General features: G+C 49.0%; 8 protein-coding genes and 1 non-coding gene across 9 annotated transcripts; 5 read left to right on the top strand and 4 right to left on the bottom strand.

Moving 5' to 3' along the window:
• Positions 1-6,574: 6,574 nt before the first annotated feature.
• Positions 6,575-8,986, top strand: FPRO_09431 (uncharacterized protein; the record flags this gene model as incomplete). The annotated part of the gene is made up of 4 exons (XM_031232823.1): positions 6,575-7,141; positions 7,193-7,297; positions 7,362-8,733; positions 8,787-8,986. 4 exons carry the CDS (start codon positions 6,575-6,577, stop codon positions 8,984-8,986), a joined length of 2,244 nt encoding a protein of 747 aa, XP_031082721.1.
• A 460-nt stretch (positions 8,987-9,446) lies between these two features.
• On the top strand, positions 9,447-9,562 carry rrna41. The gene has a single exon (XR_004093504.1). It is a non-coding gene; the product is annotated as a ribosomal RNA (ribosomal RNA).
• Positions 9,563-11,075: 1,513 nt separating this feature from the next.
• On the top strand, positions 11,076-11,935 carry FPRO_09430 (uncharacterized protein; the record flags this gene model as incomplete). The annotated part of the gene is made up of 2 exons (XM_031232822.1): positions 11,076-11,096; positions 11,147-11,935. The coding sequence occupies 2 exons, from the start codon at positions 11,076-11,078 to the stop codon at positions 11,933-11,935; spliced, it is 810 nt and encodes a 269-aa protein (XP_031082720.1).
• A 365-nt stretch (positions 11,936-12,300) lies between these two features.
• FPRO_09429 (uncharacterized protein) lies at positions 12,301-13,053 on the bottom strand (the record flags this gene model as incomplete). Its single annotated transcript, XM_031232821.1, has 3 exons — positions 12,301-12,734; positions 12,795-12,963; positions 13,030-13,053. The coding sequence occupies 3 exons, from the start codon at positions 13,051-13,053 to the stop codon at positions 12,301-12,303; spliced, it is 627 nt and encodes a 208-aa protein (XP_031082719.1).
• Positions 13,054-13,629: 576 nt separating this feature from the next.
• FPRO_09428 (putative DNA-directed RNA polymerase III subunit C11) lies at positions 13,630-14,010 on the top strand (the record flags this gene model as incomplete). The annotated part of the gene is made up of 2 exons (XM_031232820.1): positions 13,630-13,639; positions 13,688-14,010. The coding sequence occupies 2 exons, from the start codon at positions 13,630-13,632 to the stop codon at positions 14,008-14,010; spliced, it is 333 nt and encodes a 110-aa protein (XP_031082718.1).
• Positions 14,011-14,295: 285 nt separating this feature from the next.
• FPRO_09427 (uncharacterized protein) lies at positions 14,296-14,743 on the bottom strand (the record flags this gene model as incomplete). Its single annotated transcript, XM_031232819.1, has 2 exons — positions 14,296-14,568; positions 14,630-14,743. 2 exons carry the CDS (start codon positions 14,741-14,743, stop codon positions 14,296-14,298), a joined length of 387 nt encoding a protein of 128 aa, XP_031082717.1.
• A 643-nt stretch (positions 14,744-15,386) lies between these two features.
• Positions 15,387-16,382, top strand: FPRO_09426 (uncharacterized protein; the record flags this gene model as incomplete). The annotated part of the gene is made up of 1 exon (XM_031232818.1): positions 15,387-16,382. The coding sequence occupies one exon, from the start codon at positions 15,387-15,389 to the stop codon at positions 16,380-16,382; it is 996 nt and encodes a 331-aa protein (XP_031082716.1).
• Positions 16,383-16,724: 342 nt separating this feature from the next.
• Positions 16,725-17,389, bottom strand: FPRO_09425 (uncharacterized protein; the record flags this gene model as incomplete). Its single annotated transcript, XM_031232815.1, has 2 exons — positions 16,725-17,246; positions 17,315-17,389. The coding sequence occupies 2 exons, from the start codon at positions 17,387-17,389 to the stop codon at positions 16,725-16,727; spliced, it is 597 nt and encodes a 198-aa protein (XP_031082715.1).
• Positions 17,390-19,906: 2,517 nt separating this feature from the next.
• Positions 19,907-21,333, bottom strand: FPRO_09424 (uncharacterized protein; the record flags this gene model as incomplete). The annotated part of the gene is made up of 2 exons (XM_031232814.1): positions 19,907-21,096; positions 21,153-21,333. 2 exons carry the CDS (start codon positions 21,331-21,333, stop codon positions 19,907-19,909), a joined length of 1,371 nt encoding a protein of 456 aa, XP_031082714.1.
• Between the last annotated feature and the right edge of the window lie 392 nt (positions 21,334-21,725).

The raw sequence follows: 21,725 nt of genomic DNA, 5'->3' as shown, positions 1-21,725 counted from the left end.
AGACATGGGCACGGGTGCATCAACTCCGTTTTTATATTGCATTGGATTTTGATCCTCGTGAGCATTAAAGCAATTCAAGACTCGTGAGTGGGAAGCTGGGAGTTGGGAATGTGGGTTGTCAGGTTTAGCTCAACCTACCTTAAGCGAGGGGGGACGGAGCAGAGCCGCAACGTTCCGGAGGGGAGAGCTGCAATTAACTAACCCAGGTATCCAGTTCCCCGCTCTCAGGCACGAAAATGAAGCTAACTCGATAAGGATTTCCGAATGGGTGGGTGGGATAAGTAGCTAGCATCCGTATTTATGTACTCCGTACTGTATGTATCTTGGGTGACCCTTCATGTGACGGGAACTAAGATTGCGGGAGGGAGACGAGAGGGGCCAGAAGAGAGGTCGGGGTTTCCGAGAACGGAGACACCTCGAGACGGTGAAGATGAGACCACGATACAGTAGTTACGGTAGTTAATAACTAGTCTCTTACTAGAAATGCTGAATCTGTTCTCCCCTATCTCGTGTCTCATCTCCTCTCCTCTCCTATACCCACAACACCACGGACCACTTCACCAACATGCTCACGAGGATACCGATCAGTGGGTTTCATACATATCACAAACAACACTGACTCATCCTACTCTATGATAGATATCATCCCACGATACCTTCACTCTCACCCCTTCTCCTGTCATTCATGGGACGGGCTAAACCCCCCAGCCAGTCCCAACTTTTAATGCATGGCACTAAAAAAGTCTTGTCTAAAATCTTGTTTATCACACTAGCCTAGAAACCGCAAGCCACATTAATGTTTGTACATACAATCAGTTGCCAGTTTGGTAGTCACTTTGATAACTCGAGGGTGCAACCTTGATAACAAATGTGTCAACAGAAACCCACCGTTAATCCCACACCTGCATCCGTCGAGGATCCCGTTGCATTTTCATGTTGTGACTTTGTCAGTATCACTCAAATCTTCGATATATGGGTCCATGCGCTCCAATCATGTTAATCAATGTCTCTCCAGTTTCGAGATGTTTCGACGTTGGCATACCCTCGGTTACGTTCATTTCTTCTCCTCGATACTATAACATCACAAGATCCGACTTGAGTGCGAAATTCGATTGATGCAACCCGTTTCTATCTTTGTTCGCGGTTTCCACTTCTATTTCAACCCTTACCTTGCTACAGGCTACCTACGTTGACCAAGACGTTCACTCATACCTTGAACCATCGATGCAACAAGCTGCTATCTTACCATAACGTGTTATGTGTTCGTTGGCCATATCATCAACCAAAATCAACGGGACTCGCCGTGTTCTAACAAAGACTGCGTGTTTGGTGTTCCCTTCCTGGTAGATCGGCGATCCATAATGGTGGTTCTGCCTATCATTTGCAGCGATCGTGATATACGCTTCACATCGTAGAATCTCGGATTCAAATGAATATTCCTTCCAAATGGCGCATGCTACTATGCTCTGACTTGAAGGGTATAGACACTATTCCATCCACTGGCGTTGAAGTCAGGGGCCAAAGCCCTCATTCTCGGCAGGCATCGATTCCCAATAATTGAATCCAAGAGCCGTCAGATATGACACTAATAGTGACGTGCCTTGGACTATAAGACTGTCCGTAACTACTGAAGTTCCCCTTGATCGGCTCATGCAAGATATATATGAGTGGTCGCATTGCTGTGGTTCTACCACAGGCAAGGAATAACTGTCTAAAACTCTATGTTATTTATGGTCAACAAAGAAGCCATCCATGACGCGTTTCCTGCGTTGCCCTATCTCTTGATCCTCTCTCACGAGCAGCCACAAGGTCCAAGCCCTACCTCGCCGTGCGTTTGTTTGAGCAACTCTACGACATCCCTTTACTCCAAAACAATACTAATGCAGGGGAATTGCGCCGAAAGACGTATCAAGACAGCGGTACCCAACATTTAATAGGAGGGCTTCGCTGAATTTATTAGAGGCTTAGGGGGGTAAACAATATTACTGAGTTGCCTTTTCCAGGACTCTACTTAGGGGTATATCTCATTCTGTTTCTTACATCCAGAGGTTGAGATTTATCTCTTCATGAAATCTCAAGGCCTTGTGGCATTAAGGTGCAGGGGGTGGTGTATATTCTCTGGTTCTTGCATTCCAAGGCCTGGCTCTTGACTTGGCCCGATGGAAACACAAAGACGGTGAGGTGAACAGATATACCGGTCTACTTATCACTCTGTTTAATGTGAGCTACCATTTAGGGGTTTTACATCTCTGAGGTTCTCTCGCCTTCTTCCTCTGGATAATCTTCGAAACGGGTCTACGAATCATATGTTGGTGATAACGATCTCATATGTTCCGGAACATAGTCAGCCAACATCGCTCTTAAACAGTATTTGACCAAACGCCATAGGCCCTAGGCGGTATTCTGACTTCAGGAATTCTCCAAAATAGCTTAGTTTTCGATAACGTCTTCAGATGCACAAGATATCAGAGGGTTACAGGGTAGCCTCGGCACGATGCCACGAAACAGCATCTTTCACTCCAGTTTGTGTTTTGCCTCGTTTCATGAATACCGTATCTTGTAATCGGAGGCTATCAGTGCACTGGCGCTGACCATCTTTGTTACGACCAGATGGTCCTGTTTATGGATAAAGGGCTGAGGCAAGCCGAAGCACGTGGGAGATAGTCAAGGTAAAAACGCTACAGTTAACTTCGCCGGTTGAATATGTCCCAGGATGCTTCCTCCATTTGATACTGCACGTTATACCTGGGGCTATATGAGTCTATTTACGATTGCCTACCTGAATAACGCAAACAGGCACACTAAGCTCACTTCAACACCAGCACGGAGCACTGAAGACTTCACGATAGTAATCTTGTAAGAGTGTTTGTCTCTGCGCCAATCGATTGGAACTTGCGGTTTGTTTGAACCAAGTTGTAGCTAAATGTTTCAAGAAGAGGCCGATGATACACGAGAGAACTTGTGTTGATCTAAACCTACCACTGACTACACGGTCCTCGTACTGGTCGTTCACAAAGATCGAGGCAACACAGATATACTCATCGAAAACTCGTTTGATTCCCCGTCTCTTCTAGAATTAAATTGCCACCTTCCGCTGAACAGAATCCGACCGCTCTCCTTCAAATGTTAGTATCTAACACTTTACTCCTGTTAATTTGTCCAGCTCTAATTCCGATATCTTGAACAAGTAAGAACCAACCCAATCACGGTGCTTTTACTATGGAGTCTATAGATTGGCAGCATTAGCATATTAAACTCCTAGGTTGTCTGCATCATTGTGGAGATACTTCCTGTTTTTGCTGCAGTAATTATTTCTGTGTGGCCAACATGAACTCTCTGAACATCGAGTTACGTTGCTTGAGGGATGAAAGTGTACTGTTGTGTGTCGTGATTGTGGTCAACAGAGCTAGGTCATCTTTGGGTGGCGGTGAAACGGTGTTATTTAGTCGGATAATAATGTTTTGATGTCGTCTATGATATTTCCATCTTCAGCTCTCTATGCTGTGCTCATCAGATATACAATTTTTAAAGACTCCATGGCCAAACTGAATCGCCACATATTCCCGGAGAATTAGAGCGAGACTTAACTTTCGACTTGGTAATCGAGTTGACGACATTACACCCAAATCATCACTAGATTTGCCAGTATATCTCAAGAATTGACTAGCCACACGAGTTAGACTTATTCGAGGAAGTGTTGACAATACTCGTAGCGGTTTTCAACTGCAAGGTGGTCTGCAAATACAGGGTAGGTCGTTTCTGAGCAACAACAACTTAGACGGCATCGTGCGCTGACCAATCTATTGTCAGGGCTTTGTAAGTTCATATTTAACTCATCCAGGATCTGGATATGGTCTAGACTCTGGGCTGATAGAAGGAACTGTAACATTGAAGATACCTATCTGTGCGAGGATCGTAAATCATAGCAAAGTGTGGAACAAGAATCAATAACCATTTGGCTGGAAACGTGCACCTACCAAATGGAGTGAACAAAGAAGATGGCCCACAAAAAGTCCTACAAGTCCTGAAATCCAAGGGCCCTGCATCGTCATACCCCAGGCCCTCCACTGAGTCTAAGGTCCTAGGTATGGGCAAAGGCGGCTGAAGAGAAGCCAAGAATTGGTACCGGGTAATGTCAGGCTGACACCCGCTGGTTGGTTTATCACAAGGTACCTACCTACTAACCTTACTTGCCTACTGATCTAGGAACACCCAACAACTCGAGTCTGGACAGTTTCGATTGTTCTTTGAGGGAGAATCATCATCAAACGAATATACGAAAAACTGCGTCATCGTCAACGTCAACATTGGCGTCCTCTTTCTCGGCAGTTTCAAGGTTCGTCATCGCCCATACCCAGAAGATTGGGGCTTTGCTCGTGTTCTATAGCTACCCCACCATCCCACCTCGTGTACCAGACATCAAGATCAACACCAACGTTATCTGGACGTACTTCCCAGAAACCAAGATAGTCATACATGACTTGGACGAACCAGAATAAACTGAGCATAAGCTGTCGAGGGCTCTGTTAATTATGTCAGCTGCGAACTTTGATTTGGAATAATGTCAAAAAGAATTGATACATAAGTGGGCGAAAGTAAACGAGAACCTAAAGGGAAGAATCCACCTCATTCACAGCCACAATAGGAAAGCAATTAACCGGTCAGATCGCATCCTGTCAGAAAGATGACAAGGCAGAATGGCGTTGGCTAGGTACTTACCTTACTGTGTACCGTACCAGGTAGGTAGCTTAGTACCTACTCTAGTGCATATCAATTGGGCGTCAATATTTGACAGCTGGGGTTAGACAGTCCAGCCCGTGCAATTCTCATCAAAGGTCATGAACTTTCTGATCTGACAAACCAGAGAATCGGTGTGAAATGATCCTGCAACGACCTGTAACTAATAAATGCACCTACTGCTACGGTAGCAGCACATGGGTCATTAAACCCCTGTCCTCAGCCTTAAACCGCTGAAAATATCCTAGCGCCGTCAGCTGTGTCCTGGTCGGGTCTCCACTAGAGGCGGTCGGGCTCTATTTCCTCGTTTCCATTGGATTGGATTTCCATTTGGGTAGAGGTAGGTAAGTACGGTACTAGGTATACAGCACTGTGCAGTCCAGTGCAGAATACCTAGAAGCGGAAGCGGATTGCAGCGCCCCATTCAGCCACCACCCGAGCTCAGCCCAGAAGGAACTGATACCAAATTGAAGACTCGAAAGCCAAGCCAAGCGAAGCACAGCACAACACAACACAGCACCTCACCTCACCTCAGAATTATTCTTCTTCCTGTTAGGTTGATTCCTTTTTACCAAATACTGCACGCCGACACCTCCCAACTTTAAACTCGCCTACGAAGCAAAAGCGTTCCTGGATCATCATCTCCTCGCTAAATTGACCAAGCCCATCGTATCTTCGGCCTGCCCGTTCCTCTGTTCAACTGCGCCTCTTTGTTTGATCGCCTCTCAAGAACGAGGCCCCTGTAATAGACATTGGACGTGCTCCATATCAGCGCGTATCGACACCAACCAAAGAAAGCCCGCCTACATTTTAAACAACTTGCTACGACCCTACGGCTACAGACAGTGGTGCTGAATCACTGACTATACAGTACGGATACTCTTGTACTCAAGACAACGAAGCTTGGAAACTACGGTCACTACCGCCAATATTTGCGCCATCTTCAAGCCTGCATTAAGTCAGGACATCTCAGCATCAAGAGACGGCTCTTGGTGCATCCAGCTCCAAGCCAGCTTCAGCCCAAGCTCAGCCCAAGCTCAATAGCATTAGCCAACCAGCCAGCAAAGGCATCAGGCTCGCACCCCCCTCTTTGTTTTTTTTGCACACTCCTAGGATTCAACATCTAAGACACAGCAAAGACAGTGGCAGTGGCCATTATAGAGATTCAGGACACTCAAGGGAAGACCAACAGATTGGAACAGCATCAGAATCGAAATAAGCGCCATTAACCGGACGGACCGTTTACGGTTGAGAACTTTCTCTCGACTACCTACATATTACCTCGTCTGTGTTCAAGTGAAAGAAAGGCACTCAGCAACCAGCCTAGTTTGATCATTTCTAGACTACAGCTGCCACTGTTTTCGCGACTTTCCAGTGATAAAGAATAAAACCTCATTTACTACATCATATACCAGATTAGGTGCCTTGCTGGATAGTAAGTTGATTTACTGTTGTCCCTCACGTTTCGTCTTGTTTTATTAATGCTCTTACAGATATTCAGTGAGGAAACACTCTGCTTCCTCACTCCTTGGCAGTCTAGTAGCATCGCTCATCTCTGACTGCCCCTCCCCACCCCCCAGGCCGTGCTAATTTCTGACCCGAGCCCAAGCCTGACCCTCCCACTCCTCTTCTCATATCCCCCTCCCCCTCTTACGCCCAATCCTAATCCGCCTCCATCGAAAAACCCCCTCGTCCTGTCCATCCTGCCCCGTCCTGCTGCGGCGCCTCGCTCGCTCGCTCGCCGCCCTGTGCTTTTGTGCCTGCCTCTACCTCTTTTGACCTCTTGGGTCCTACTTCTCAACCTTTTCTACCCTTTGCTCCTCTTCCTCTTTTCCATATGAGTTCTATGAACTCCCGCTTCAAGAGCCTTGGCTTCGGAAAACGCAAATCCGCTGCAAGCATACAGACCTCGGAAGGTCTGACACCGAGCCCAACCCCTCCTCCAGGCCAAATACCGCAGCTTCCTTCTCAGCAACAGCTTAACGCTCCCTCAATCGCTCCATCGTCTTCAACGACGACTCTTCCGATGAATCACCCGGGCCCCGGCAACCGTCCGCCTAGCTATACCGCAAACTTCCCTCCCGGTCAAGCTCCTCTTGGTCGTACCAGTCCTCTCGCTCAACAGCCCAACCGCACTCCTCCAACTCAAATGGTCGGCGGTCCTCCTCCGATCAACACCGGAGCCCCAATGGGCTACCCTCCCGGAATGGCGCCCATGGGCCAAGGGCCTCCTCCGATGGGAGGCCCTCCTGGTTTCGGACAACAACCACCGCCTCCCCAAGGATATCCTCCTCCCGGTCCTCCAGGTGCTCCTATGAATCAGCAGTTTCAACGACCAGGCCCTGCTGCCGAAGTTGAGGGCGCTAGCAAGAGCAAGGCTCAGCTCATTGTTGGAATTGATTTTGTAGGCTAGCTACCAGCGTGGCAGACACTTCGGCTAACTAACAATCAACAGGGTACCACATTCTCGGGTGTTGCTTTTGCTTTCGCGACCAACAACGAAGCCAAGGAAGATATCATTACTGAGTGGCCAGGTGCTGGTTCTTATACCAAGCAGAAGGCATGTCAACAATGATCAAGACACGAATCAAGGAAATCAGCAAGCTAACAACTGTCTTTGACAGATTCCAACAGTGCTTTATTACGATCAGTACCAGAAAGTGGTAGGATGGGGACCCGATATTGCCGATGCCCTTGCTCCTACTGGCTATCCCAAGCCCGGTGTACAAAAGGTCGAATGGTTCAAGCTGCAACTGATGTTGAGCGGCAACACATACATTGACCCTATCAACCTTCCTCCTCTGCCTCCAGGAAAGTCAGAAATTGATGTCGCCGCCGATTACCTTTTTAAGCTTCGACAGGCTATGCGGTCAGCTCTGCAAAAGGCGTTGGGTGAAGTCTTTAACCGAGAAGAACGCAACATCCGATATTATCTGACCGTCCCTGCTATTTGGAACGATGCTGGAAAGGCCGCTACTCGAGCTGCTGCCATCCAGGCCGGTTTCCTTCGCGATGAGAACGACAACCGTCTGACCCTCGTCTCAGAACCCGAGGCTGCCGCTTTGTTCTGTTCCAAGACCGGTCTTCTGGACCTCAAGGTCCATGACGCTGTTCTGATTGTGGATTGTGGTGGTGGTACCGTTGATTTGATTGCTTACGAGGTTGAGGAGGAGAACCCTTTCACTGTTGCCGAGTGTACGGCTGGTTCTGGAGACTCTTGTGGTTCAACAGCCCTGAACCGTAATTTCAGCAACATTCTCCGCACCAAGATTCGAAAGATGAAGCTTCCCGATGGCTCCAAGACCGCTGGCCGAGTCTACGCCAAGTGCATTATGGACTTCGAGAACCGAATCAAGGCTGATTTCCGAAACAACGGTCAGAAGTGGGCTGTCGACGTTGGTATCGAGGCTGAGTTCCCTGAGGCTGGTATTGAGGAGGGTTACATGACCTTCACCAACGAGGAGATTCTCCAGTGTTTTGAGCCCGTTGTCAATCGTATCCTGGAGCTTGTGAGAAACCAGATTATTGCCATCCAGGCCCAGAACCGCACTCTCCAGAACATCCTGGTTGTTGGTGGGTTCGGTGCTTCTGAGTACCTTTTCCAACAAATCAAACTCCATGTCCCTCCCCAGTTCCAGTCTAAGGTTGTCCGGCCCATGGATTCCGTGGCTGCCATTGTCAAGGGTGCTGTTACTGCTGGTATCACAGAGCGAATTGTTACTCATCGTGTTGCTCGACGACATTACCTCATGGCGACTCTTCAGCCCTTTAAGGAAGGCTACCACCCCGAGGCTTATCGTGTGCCGTCTCTCGATGGAAAGGACCGCTGCAAGTTCACCCGCCAGATCTTCGTCCAGAAGGGCCAGAAGGTCAAGAACGGCGAACCCGTCAAGGTCTCTTTCTTCCGACAAGTCGCTCCAGGTGCCACCCTTATGTACGAGGATGTGCTATATGCCTGCGACGATGATGTCTGCCCTGAATACACCAAGGATCCCCGTAAGTTAAACATTCATTCTGAGCTTTCACAACACATGACCAACATATCACAGGTATCAAGGAAGTTGTTACTCTCACCTCGGATCTTTCTCGCAAGAACTTGGAGAAGGACTTCGAGAGAATGGATACCCCTCAAGGCACATTTTACCGCGTTTACTTCGATATTTACCTGACCCTCGACGGTTCGGAATTCAGCGCCGAACTTGTCTGTCAAGGCGAAGTCATGGGCCGCTGCCGCTCTCGCTTCAGATAAACAAGCCTTAAACAGAAGCGGAAGTGAAAGTCGATAAGTTTAAGGTTCACTTTGAAACCCCATGATACCTAGGAAGACACAGACCCAAGATGACGCCAAGTCAGCGCGCAGATGGGATTATTTTTATAGCTGCCTCAAGAGCATGCGAAGAGGACGTGCGACATGTCGAGCGAAAGATGTTGGATTTAGTATTGAGAAGTTAAAACGGACGGGGCATGGTGAATAGACCAACGTGTCTGACTGAGCCTGGTGCTACGTTCCAAGATAAAGAGGGGAAGAGTTGCATGCATGAACGACATGATGACTACTCGTACATAGACAATGAATTTTAAGTTGAATGAAAACAGGCCATAGAGTCATACAAAAGCGATCAACGCACTCTCTCAAGTTTCACGCCGAAGCTGCTCACAGTTTCTGATCATATGCCTATAGGTCTCAGGAAGAATACGGTCTAGCACATACGACCAAAGCTCGTAGAGAATACGGGGTCCCGTCTGCTCCCCCATCGTCAAGCTGCGAAGCGCCGGATTAGTAGTTGGGTCGGTGACGACCAGCGAATCCCCGGTGTTGTATGTTTTTTGGTGTCTTCGATTTTTGACGATATTCAGATTTCCAAATATGTTAATTGGCTAGGTGGGGCAGAGTCTCTTGCACCACGCACCACGCATCACGCACGTGGTGCCAGGCTGAGATTGACTCACTCACAATGGCATTAGTATACCTAACAAGCGTAGCTCATTATATGCAGTGAACGGTTTCTCAGAAACTATCTGAGTACTAGGTAGGTATAGATTGATAGACATTCACAGCACGAGGCCATCTTGAGGGGCATCCGCCGTCGTCCTGGTTCGCGACTGCTCTGACGTCATACTTGCTTGACCTGCCATGTTAACCAACAACAGGAAATGGCAGGAACGCCAGCCATGGGTTCGTTCGTAGGTTCCTTCCATGAGCAGCGTGCGGCGCTCTGTTACTTTGCTCAATGAGCTACCTTGCCTCTTGTTTATGCTTCCCTTCACTTCTGTCGTGTCCTTTCTTGTTGATTTGTGATTCTTTCCCTGGCTCCAGGCGAGTTTTTTTATCTCGCCTTTATCCTCTTTTACGTCCTTTATTGTTACTTTCCTGGTTTTGTCTTTGGGCGATCACACACCAAAAATAGTTGTTACAGTATCATCTTTAATGCCCCTGGTCGTTTCAGATTCGTGCTTTGCCCTCTCATCACCTCTCCTTCACGACAGCCTAGCCCTATCTCGTTTCCCTCGGCCGGTCAATCCCTGTTCATTGGGCCAACTATTCATCCTTCTTCTGGTCATTTTCAGTTGCCACGCTTGAATTGCAGATCAGTTCGACTAGGTTTATCAAGAAACAGTTTCTGGGCATCAAGAAGCCAGTTCCTTACTCGCACCTTCACGGCCACCTATACGTCACTGTCGACCCTGGACCCTGGCTCCAAACCAACTCTATCGTTCGTCTTATATCTGCCTCTCGACTGCAGCTTGAATAGTCCCTTCAGCGTTATGATCACAACTGGTTAGCACTTATTATTGTTTTTTGATACTTTGGACCTGAGGCAACTTCATTCGGCAGGCTTATTGGATCCCAGTCTCAATTACCCACGTACAACTTCTTCGTCTTGGTAGGAATAAAGTTCTCGGGTCGTGAGATGGTATCCTCGTCGAGGCGTAGAGGCGCGAGTAGCGTTTCTTCACTTTATCGAGTATTGGTACCAGTTGTTGCCGTCGGGATTCTCCTGAGCGCCGCAGGGGCGGAAGGGGCACAAGATGCCACGAAGGGTTCACACGACGATCTTCTGCATTTCCCTGGACGAATTAGATCTCCGAACCGAGGGGAACCAAAAGATCCTAACAGGACAATTCCCTTGACCATTACCAACAAATGTGACTCGACAATCTGGCCCGGCATTGCAACACAGGCCGGCAGAGGCCCGGGAACTGGAGGATTCGAGCTCGCTCAAGGAAAAAGCAAAGACCTATGGGTCTCATGGGATTGGCAAGGTCGCGTCTGGGGTCGTACGAATTGTACTGTAAATGGTGATTCGTGTTCCTGCAAAACTGGAGATTGTTTTGGGATGTTGGATTGCGAAGCCAGTGTAAGTGCTCTGTGCGGGAACAAGAATCGTATAATACTAACCGCCAAAAGGGTTCAACGCCAGCAACACTCGCTGAATTCACACTGGCTGGTGGTTTGCATGGGAAGCAGACTTTCTACGATCTCTCTTTGGTTGATGGCTACAATCTCCCGATGGGCGTCAACTACATACCCGCCAAGAACACAACATTCATTCCGCCGAATCTGACCAACTGCGCCTGCATTGCGACACCTAGTTGGATCTACGCCAGCAGTCAGACGGGAACATATTACACAAACTCATCATACCCCATCCCACTTGAAACTCGAGTCAGTAGTGACAATGCCCGAAGCTGGTGCCCATGGAAATACCTTGCTTTTCCACCCACTAAGCCTGGGGATGGCGTCTATCCTTATCCAGACGACGACATTCAACGGCCAGAGTTCTCCCCCTGTAACAGTGCATGCGCTGCGTACGGAACTGATGAGGACTGCTGTGTAGGGAAGTACCACGACCCAGATGTCTGCAAGCCATCTGCCTACAGCAAGAGAGCCAAGATTATATGCCCCGATGCATATAGTTTTGCTTATGACGACCAGAAGTCCACGTTCATTATTCCTAATGGTGGAGGCTGGGAGGTAATCATGTGCCCCAAGGGTCGCTCAACTAACATTCTGCGACAACTTGGGGATGAAATGAACGAGCTCGCCCAATCTGGCACCCTATCGGAGGTGACACAGAAGAAGCTCAGGGACGTCAGTTATATCGTAGCTGAGAGGAGCCTCGGAAACCATGTGCTACCTATCAAAGTCATGATGGCTTCAACAGCGTTGGCAACTGCAATTTGGCTACTAGTATAAGCTGTAACGGGTCTTATGCGAGAACTAACCATTGGAGCTGCGCAGTTCTCTTTTTGTCCAGGGCTCAGGCTGGTTCCTGATCTCAAGTACACTCCTTTGATGCCCGTACTGTAGAAAGAAGGGCGCATACGAAGAAACGATAGACGATGGAGAAGAAACCGCACCATATACCTGATTAGAACGCTTATACCCCTTTTTCGATAACCTTAAATGAGAAATGCTTATTCTTGCACCTGTGCGTAAGCTACTTAGGTTCTATCGCTCTGAGATTTGATGATTTATATCCACCCATGAACTGGTTTGCCTCGTCTTATTGTGAAGCAACCTCTATATTTGAATTCGTGCAAACGTGCCATATCGCGCGTCTATTTGCGCTGCTTCTCCTTCCGCCTCCTCTCCCACTCAGCTCTCTCCTCTTCATCACTTCCACTGAATTCAGCATCGTCATCACTGTCGTCTGGAACATCGAGCACGGCTCCACTATGGCCGGCCGAGTTGTTGACATTGATAAAGTCTCCGGCATTTTGATTCGCATATTCATGCTTCTGGATGATTTCGCGGAGTTCTGTGTTTGTAGGATCGACAAGCTGGTAGGGGGTAAGACGGGCCTTGTTCTTGACTCGTGTGCTGGAGCCGGCCTCAAGCATCATCTCGACGAGGGCGTTGCCGAAGGGTCGCTGCGCGGGCGGCTCTGAATTGATCCAACGGATAGCGCTGTGGAGAGGTGTGTCGCCTTCTGAACGGTTAATGGGATCGCACTCGAATTCGGGCTGGTCGAGAAGGTGGTCAATAATTTCGTCTGAGGCGGTGGGTTAGCTCGTCTGGATCATGCGCATGTGTGAAGGTATGTGAGGCGCACAGTTTCCGCGGGAGGCGGCTTCGTGGTAGAGATGGTTGCCCATGACAGTTGTGGTCTCGTTGAGGAGCTTTGAGATCTCGGCGTCGGACTTGTCCTCGAGACAGTCGTTGAGAAGATCAAGGTTGTTACGGCGGCAGGCTTCGATCAGGATTTCCTGGACGGTGGCGCCCTGCAGAGTTCGCGTTAATTCGCCAATCTATTGGGAGTATTTTGTGCCAAGCATGATGTAACTCACATCGTGCTCTTCATCTCCAGCCATGTTGAGATTTGTTGAATATCAAGTCAAGTTGGGGTTCGCGAGAGCGGGGTATTAGATGTTCGGATTGACAATGACGAAGTCAAGCGCCGAAGAATCTGGCAAACCCCGTTGGTAGTTCAGAAGTATTCTAAGAATGTCCGCAGGTGAGAAACGGAGGATGCACAGGCTGGTTGTGTCGTTGTGGCTTAAGGGAGGCAGTGAATATGGACTGTGCTAGGTTTTGGGTGTTTCATGTTTCGTTGGTGTTTGGAGGGGCACTGCGATGCCCAGCCTAATCCAAGTCCACCTCAGGGAGCTCAGGCGGAAATGGCGGGGAGAGGGATGGCGCTAGAACTGCCAGACCAGCCTGGGCGATAGTGGGACCAACCAGATCAAGTCAAGCAGCCTCATGCTTCTGCGGTTAGATGAAAAAAAAATTAAGGTAGTCATTCCATCTTCAATTCAAGATCGTTTGTCTATTCAACCGCACCTCAATCCACGACAACTACCAAACAAGAGGGCCCATCTTAAGCAAACCAACGTCCCTCCTAACCAAATAAACCGTTTCTCTCGCCCACGAGCATAGTAACCGGCATCATGCTGCTCTGTAGGAGCCCCAAGATTGATGTGCCACTTCCAAACTAACAAACTTCAGTCTGCCCCCATTGCGCAAACATCCTCACCGTCTCCCTCACAAATACACGAACCAACCGTCTCGAATGCCGAACTTGCCCGTTCGAACATCACATCACCGAGCCCGTCTTTTCGCGACGTATGTATGAGCGTGTCGAGAAGGAAGATGTCTTTGGCGGTCCTGGCGCCTGGGACAATGCGCAAAAGGGTCGTGTTCAGTGCCCTAACGAGGGATGCGAGGGAGACGAGGCAGCATTCTTCCAGGTCCAGATTCGCAGTGCTGATGAGCCCATGACGAGCTTTTACAAGTGCATGACCTGTGGTCACCGGTGGAGAGAAAACTGAGTTCGGGGAAGGATTGCTTTGGGTTTCGTAGCAAGGGGATTTTCTTTGTGCAAGGAGAAATGGAGTTGGGCCATCATACTTGTCTTTTAGAGATGTTTAAGAATCTGTTCCAACAGGCGTCGCACTGTTCTTGATGACGGAATGCTTCTTTTTCTTGCGTGGGGTTTTTCGCTTTCGCGGGGTATCAGGCATGCTTTCATTCACAGCGTCATCCTGATTCCTCTTGTTGTTACTCGTGACTTTCGTATCGTCCTGCGAAGGCCTGTCCAGCTTGGCAGGGACCTTCTAGCTCTCTCGGTGCCAATCGACTGATGCCTTCATGCCCTCCTCCATCAGTGCCCTCACGACATCAGGGCTGATGATTTGTTGTCGGAACGTCTCCTGCTGGAGGAGCTCGAGATGCCGTAGTGTCGGGCCGGGGTACGTTAGATACTTGAGATACGGTGGTTTGCTCCAGTATTGTAGGTAGCTAAGATATGCGACAAAGGCGGGTTGGCTGAGAAGCTTCTGGGAGGCAAGGTGGTTGAGGTAGGCCGGGTTGGCGAGGGACTGAACAAACTGCGCGTGATATCTGTTAGTTATGGGCTCATGGCGCTACTAAATGAGAGAGCAAACAAACCTCAAGCTCAACCTCGAATCGTGAATAGCCACCGTATTTGGGCTCTCGGTCTACTTCAGCAGGCGGTTCGGGAGGCGATCCCATTGGGATGTCTTGAGAATCTCCCGTCGCCATATTCCAGGAGCTGTATCGAGAGAGACTACTTCCGAACAGTGGAATATGGAGGTCGGGGGTGAGGGTGGTGATATGGATGTAGGAGGATGTTGATGCTGTGTTTGGGGGAGTTCAATTGGGGTAGAGGTCGCGCAGTTGAAAGGCCCACATCTCCCATTTTGACAGTTGAAGAGAAAAGAAAAAGTCAAGAATAGGGAGCTTGTTAATACTCGACTCCAATTCCTCCCAGTCTCTGTACAATTTTGAATATTGCACAAGGTGACACTTTTTTACTTGGTTCTATTTCTATGTACTTTGACGTCTTCTTCTCATGCCCTTGCAATGTCATTCTTCAGGACAACGCGGACGCTAGGCTTCGTCTTTTCTGTCCTTGGGAGGCATTAAATAAACATCGACGTCAGCCTGAGCTCTTAGTATACATGAAAGGTTCCTTCTGACAGTGTAAACAGAAATCCGCAAACACAAACTGGGCAGCGTTATTCTTTCAAATTTATATTGATAATTATCATCTGCTGAAATAGAATTACTCTTGCCGCTGAAAGCACCATCCACTCTTTTCTCGATAATAACTCTTCTGTCCCCTGGCACGCTCAAACTCAACATAAATATTGCGTTCCCATGATCGGCTTGAACTCTCATTAGAATGTCCGAAACACCTGCTACAAAACATGTCAAGACTCGCATCCTTATCATATCCGATACGCATGGGTCGAAACCAAAGCCCAAGAGCAAAGGCGTACCTACTACCGATGATGAGCTCAACGAAAAGGATGTCACGCGTGTGACGACGGGTTGGAGAGACCCTCTTCCCTCTTCTGATGTGGCTATCCATTGCGGAGACCTCACGAAGCGAACGACAATTCCTGAATTCGAGAATACCTTCTCCGTGTTACGGTCTATCAACGCCCCTCTCAAGCTGGTCATTGCAGGCAACCATGACATGGCGCTTCATGATGATTATTGGATCAATGAGTTTGGTGGTCCAGCGGACACGCTCGACAAGGTCAAGACTATTCTTCAGGAGGCTGAGAAAGATGGTGTTCGGTACTTGACAGAGGGCGTTCATGTGTTTACCCTGCAGAATGGCGCTCTGTTGAAAGTATATGCGAGTCCGTGGACTCCTTCGTATGGTGGCTGGGCATTCCAATATGACAACGGACACGACTTCAACATCCCCGAGGAAACCGATGTGGCCATTACTCACGGTCCTCCACAAGGTATCTGCGACTTTGCAGGCATGACTGGGTCCCACGCTGGCTGTCCCAATCTCCGTGCCGCTGTTGCCCATGCCAGACCCAAGATTCACTGCTTCGGCCATATTCATGAAGCTTGGGGGACGCATCATGTGACATGGAAAGACAATGACATTGATGAGAAACTGTCAAGAAAAGTCGGGCTCAAGGGGCTACGACCAAATCGTGTGACGCAGAACGAGGAAGAGGCCAACGCAACAAGGGTGAAGCTAATCGAGATGAGCAAGCAAAGAGCTGCACACCTGGACCTCACTCAGGGTGACAGTCGCGTGGTTCAAGGGAAACAAACATTGTTTGTCAACGCGGCGATTATGGATATCAGATATAGACCTATACAGCTACCGTGGCTGATTGATGTAGACTTGGTGAGAGCTGGACCGTTGTGAGAGATCCTGGACGAATGACTGCGGATACATCATCATCATCATCACTACGAATCATAGCATAGATAGATATACATCAACTGAAAACCTATAGGTTCAATGCTTGTTTATAACTAGCTAAGCTGGTACATGTCTATTACTTAGTACTTTTCCCATCACTCTCGATGGCAAGCTAATCAACCATGGGTACCTCTGGGAGAAGAAAAAAAAAAAAGTGATACACTATCCATGGATCTTTGAATAATGCATTATTAATTTCCTTGTATCGTAAATGTCAATTGACTGCTTCCATGAAATGCTCCGTGGTGAAGATGAAAATATACGCAAACAGGTATCAGAGCTCTCTTATAGAGCAAGGACAGCGCCGAGAGCAGCGAGGAGACCGAAGGCAGGGCCAGCAACAGCAGCAGCGTTACCAGTAGGAACGCTGCTGGCGCTGCCACTCTCGCTGCCGGAACCAGAGCCAGAAGTTCCACTGGGGGTGGAAGCTCCGTGAGTCTTGGTGGAGGTTCCGTTGCCGGGGTGGGGAGTAACTGGGACAGCGGTGGACTCCTCGGGGATGCTAGAGAAGATGGCGGGGACACTGGCGGAGCCGGTGACGGAGGTGTCGATGCTGACGGTGACGGCGCCGGTGGTGGCAGCAGCAGAGGTAGCTGTAGGCTTGCCAGAGCCGGCGGTCTTAGCGAACTCCTTGCAGGCCTCGGCGGCAGCAGACTGGGCCTTGAGGAGGTCTTGAGCCTCGCAGGCCTTGGTCAAGCAAGGGGTGATGATGGGGAGGAGCTTCTCCTGGAAATCGGAGGCGCATTGGCAGGCGGTGTCCTCGAGCTTGCAGCCGGCCTTGGGGATGTTCTCCTGGAGACATTTGAGCTGTACGATGGATGTTAGTCGGGTGGTATCGTTGGATGGTCGTGTTCCATTGGTTCAGGGCGACTTACAGCACACTCGGGTTGACCACCGAAGTCCTGAGCGGCAACGAGGCCAGCGGCAGCGAGGAAGAAAGTAGCCTTCATCTTGAATGTTACTGTAACTAATAAACGATTGAGTGAACGCGAAAGCGGGAGAGCTTTGGATTATAAAGTCAACGATTAGACAGGTGCAAATTCAATTCAATTCAACGAGAGGGATGTACAGGAGACAACTTAAGACAAGTCTCGGAACAGGTTGGCATCACCTCCTTATATACAATGTAGTAGAGTCTTGCAAACTTAAAAAGTCCCGATACTTTATTAGCCCAGTCAACAGTGACAGACGGCAGACGTCAACAAGTGGCTGGACTACGAACGAATACAGGCTAAGCTGCTGCTATTGGGGTGACCATTGACCTGATCCTGATCCAATGCTAAGCTCTAGCACAGCTTCAGGCTGCAGAGGTGCCCCTGGACCCCTGGTTCAATCCCCTCCAACCCCGAAAAGCCGACACCAACCTTCTGTGTACTGTACATAAAACGCCTGGACCGACCAATCATGCCGAGTCCTGCGGCATAGGCGCTGACCTTTTTCGGTGGGTCTACAGCGCTGTTAGAGTTCTAATGGCCTGTCAATCACCATATTTCAGTAACATTCTCACAACTCCCGTAATTGTCGGGTGTCATCGTCTGAGGTTTCATAAAACTCTACTTGTTTTTCTTTCTTCTGGTACCTATGGAGTATCTTCCGTTATCTTCTCCATCAAGCGTCATTTTGTGCTCGGCAGCGACTTTGAGAACAAGGAAAATTGAGTTTTATTTATGTCTTTTCTAGTTCTCTCATCCCATATAATAAATCTGCTACTCTTTGCCTTGTTTGTGCCGGTTGCCGTTTGGGGGCGACGCCATCTTTGCCCATGGCGTTTCTTGGTATGCATCCGTGCATGTTTGAAGAGGAGGGGGGAGTCTAAATTGGTGCTACCCTCGAAACTAGGGATTTATTGCCCCGGACAACTTCACAACAGTCAATGTCTTTCCAGATCTAGAAACATACGTATGTCGAATGTAGGTAGGTCGGACTGTCGGTATGTATTGAATACGAAGGAGCCTACCATAACTTTATTTCTCCATATTAAGGTTTGATGATGATGTTCAGGTACTTCATGCATCAACATTGCTCCTTTCGTCTGTTTACTCCTTTTTCTTTCTTTTTCAACGAGAAGCTTCCTTTGCTTTCTATCACTTATTCTCTCACTAAACTTACAGAGCATACCACCCAGAACAAGATAGGGCTAGATATTAGAAGAAACATACCCAGTACTCCGTACATACTATGTATAAACAACCGTCAACATGCTGACGCTATGAAACGCCAATAAACGGCATAAAGACCAGGATGAGAACATGATATGCAGCACCATCTCAGCTTCTGCAGCTCCCACACACTGAATCAATCGTGGCAACCTTGAAGGCTGAGTTGGCTTACTGTTGCCGTTGTCTCTTCTGGATGTCATCTTCACATCCGACATCCTCAAGCTCCTTCATCAACGTCAGCTTATTGCCCCCTCACGCATTGTGCATGCGCGTACTTGCATACAAACACTTACGCGTCGTCCCAAAGTGCCTCCTCAGTGCCTCACAGGTAGGTAGGCTAGGACTGTCTAGTGGCCTTGTACGGATAAATTGGCTTGGATCCAACGCTTCCCAACAAAACATCTTCCTTCTCCCTCGCTGCTATTGGTGGATGTCGGCTTCTAATTCGGGGAGGTGTCTAGACAGTGCAACTCCACGAAACGCAGTGATGCTTGAACGAATACTGCTGTAGCTATCTCTGGCGGCTGCTTTTTCTTCTTTTGACTTCATCCTCACATGCAGGGCCAGATCAGCATCACCGATCAGCGGCTGCAACAGTGCATGCATCTCGTATCCAGAGTAACGCGTTGTCGAGGCTTGGAATCAGGCGAGTACGGCATAGCACTTACATAGGTAGGTACATAACCTCTCATCACATCATGCCAACACCACGTATGGATCTCCATTCGCTAAGCAAATCATGGTGTACATACTGAGTAGTAGAGAGGATGTTCAAGTGGGTAGTGATGTGATCTATAATAGTAACTGAGTACCTAGGCCTGCATAGCACATTGCAGTTAGGTAACCTCCATTCGCAGTACGTACCATATACAAAACGTCAAGTCTCCCTCAACTGCCATCTTCCATTTCATTTCAATTATCTCAGCCACCAAACATAAGCCAAAGTCGATTATCCCTTCAATCAGAACCTCAATGGATATTGAATTCTCGCTTACTTCTCGATCTGTGACACAATTCCCATGTCGGCGTCCTAGCGTAGCCTTGTGGAGTTGAACAAAAAGCTTGACTCAGCATAGAAATCTTGCCAAGTTTCCTTGTGTGTTTGGCAATTGCTTATACAGCGGGACTCATTTGTCGTTCCTTTAAAATCGATGCAAATAGAGATCTTGTCTTCAAAAAGACGGCGGCTTTGCAAAAAAATCCATCATGTAGTTACTGGAGTGGAAATGTTTCCTCAGAGGGCAGTAAATGCAAGTCCAAATACATTAACAAGTAAATAATAATTACATGCCTAAAAAAGACATCGCCTCATGAATCATCATCCCATCGAGGCCGATTCATGATAATGGGTCTCGCGGGATCCCACGGTCCTCGTATCTCGTTCTTGTACTTCTGAAGCCCTATCAGCCACCAGCTGCAGCCTCCTGTAGCCAGTATGGCGATGAGCATTCCGACAATCATGCCCACTAGTCCACTCTTCCATGGCCATCCAACTGTGTTCTTATCGTATCCCAGTATTAGGCCGACTCCGAAGCTTGCACCTAGTACCAGCAGAATGGCAGAGAGGATATGGAAGCGCCAGCTTCGATGTCGTACATAGCGTCGAAACACTGGAAACAACCCAAACACCTCGATGCTGAAGAGTGTCAGACTGAACACTTGCTTGGTCGATGGTAGTCGGCTGGCGAGTACAGTCGATGCCATCAAAGCAGCATTTGTGGACAGCGATGCTGGAAACTTGGCGCCTACACCTCCAGAGTAGTCAAAAAAGAAGATGTTGATCGCGAGAAGCCAGAAGGACATAGCCCAGATGCTGTCGCTTGATGTTGATAGCGTTAGCGACTTGAGAATGGGGCTCAGTCCGAGGAGCGTGCAATAGATAAGAATCGCAGACTTGACTGTCTCCATCCTCTGTCGATATCGATTTTCTTCTGCCAGGAGGGGAGGCGGTAGTTCAGGGAGATGCTCCTGACTCGCTCGTGGAGTGTGTGCGATGCCACTGGCCAGGGAGGTCGTCGAAGCAGACTGAGCTCGATGCATCGTGCTGGGCGCATGCAGGTTGGTTGTTGAACTCGCAGCCGAAGCGACAGCAGAGGGTGCGGCGGTAGACGGCGCCGACTCGACCCGGAGCGGAGGTGGACGCCGGATACTGCCCGTGCGGGTTGGTCGCCTTAGACTTCCAGTCCGACCGGCCCTTCCCATCACATTCGCTGCAACGCCAAGGCTCGGATCGTCCGTGTCCTCGATCTCTGATAGCCAACGTTCCCAGAGGATCCATCCTACAAACGTCGCGAAGCTGCTCCAACTTGTGACAGCAACAGGAGACACGCGCTCCTGAAATATGCCAACAAAACAAACAACAAAGATTATGACTGAACAGACGTGCTGTAGTATGACCGTAGAGTCAGCGACGAGTGGCCAGAAGTCGTATGGCTTGAGACGAGGGTTGCGCTGGAGATTCTCGAGGAAGGTGGCTTGATCTGTGTAGTTATCGGGGTCTGTAGGCTCAATTGTTAACTGCCATTGTCCAGTACAATAATTTTCTGAGGCCTACACGACTGCTTAACCCACATCAGCTTCTTCCATGGGCGTTTACGTCTTCGGCTCCGGCCTCGCGGCCCTCGAGGAGGCGACACAAAGGCATCGTCAGGGGAAAGATGAGAACGACCGAAGCCATGGAGGGCCGAGTGGTCTAACGAGGGGAACGGCGTCTCGTCGTCGGTAGGGGGTGTCATGCTATCGAGAAGGCATTGGAGGCGTCGGGATCTGGGTCCGGGTCCGGGATCGGGATCGGGGGGTTGGCTTGAACCTGGACTTTCTGTTGGTGAAGTTGGAGCCGGAGCTGAAGTTGGAGGCTGGTGTTGATGCCAATTGACACCTGTAATGAGTGGGTCGCCCAGGGTTAGTGGACTTGGAGATCGTGCCGTAGTGTCTCCCGTCATGGAAATATATGGGATGGATCTACAAAGCAAAGTTAGACTATAGACAAGTGCGTGCGTGGGCCCGGACGTAGCTGTGTGAGCTGCGCTGTAATGTACTGACTGTACTGTATGTAGGTGGCTAGTAAAACATCCATCCCATGCTTTGATAGTTGAGATGTGATGGGTTTATCGTCATCTCCAGCTCC

The sequence above is a fragment of the Fusarium proliferatum genome (genome assembly GCF_900067095.1).
Source record: "Fusarium proliferatum ET1 genome assembly, contig: FPRO_scaffold006, whole genome shotgun sequence".
Taxonomy (NCBI): Eukaryota; Fungi; Ascomycota; class Sordariomycetes; order Hypocreales; family Nectriaceae; genus Fusarium; species Fusarium proliferatum.
This window is presented reverse-complemented; position numbering and strand designations above follow the sequence as displayed.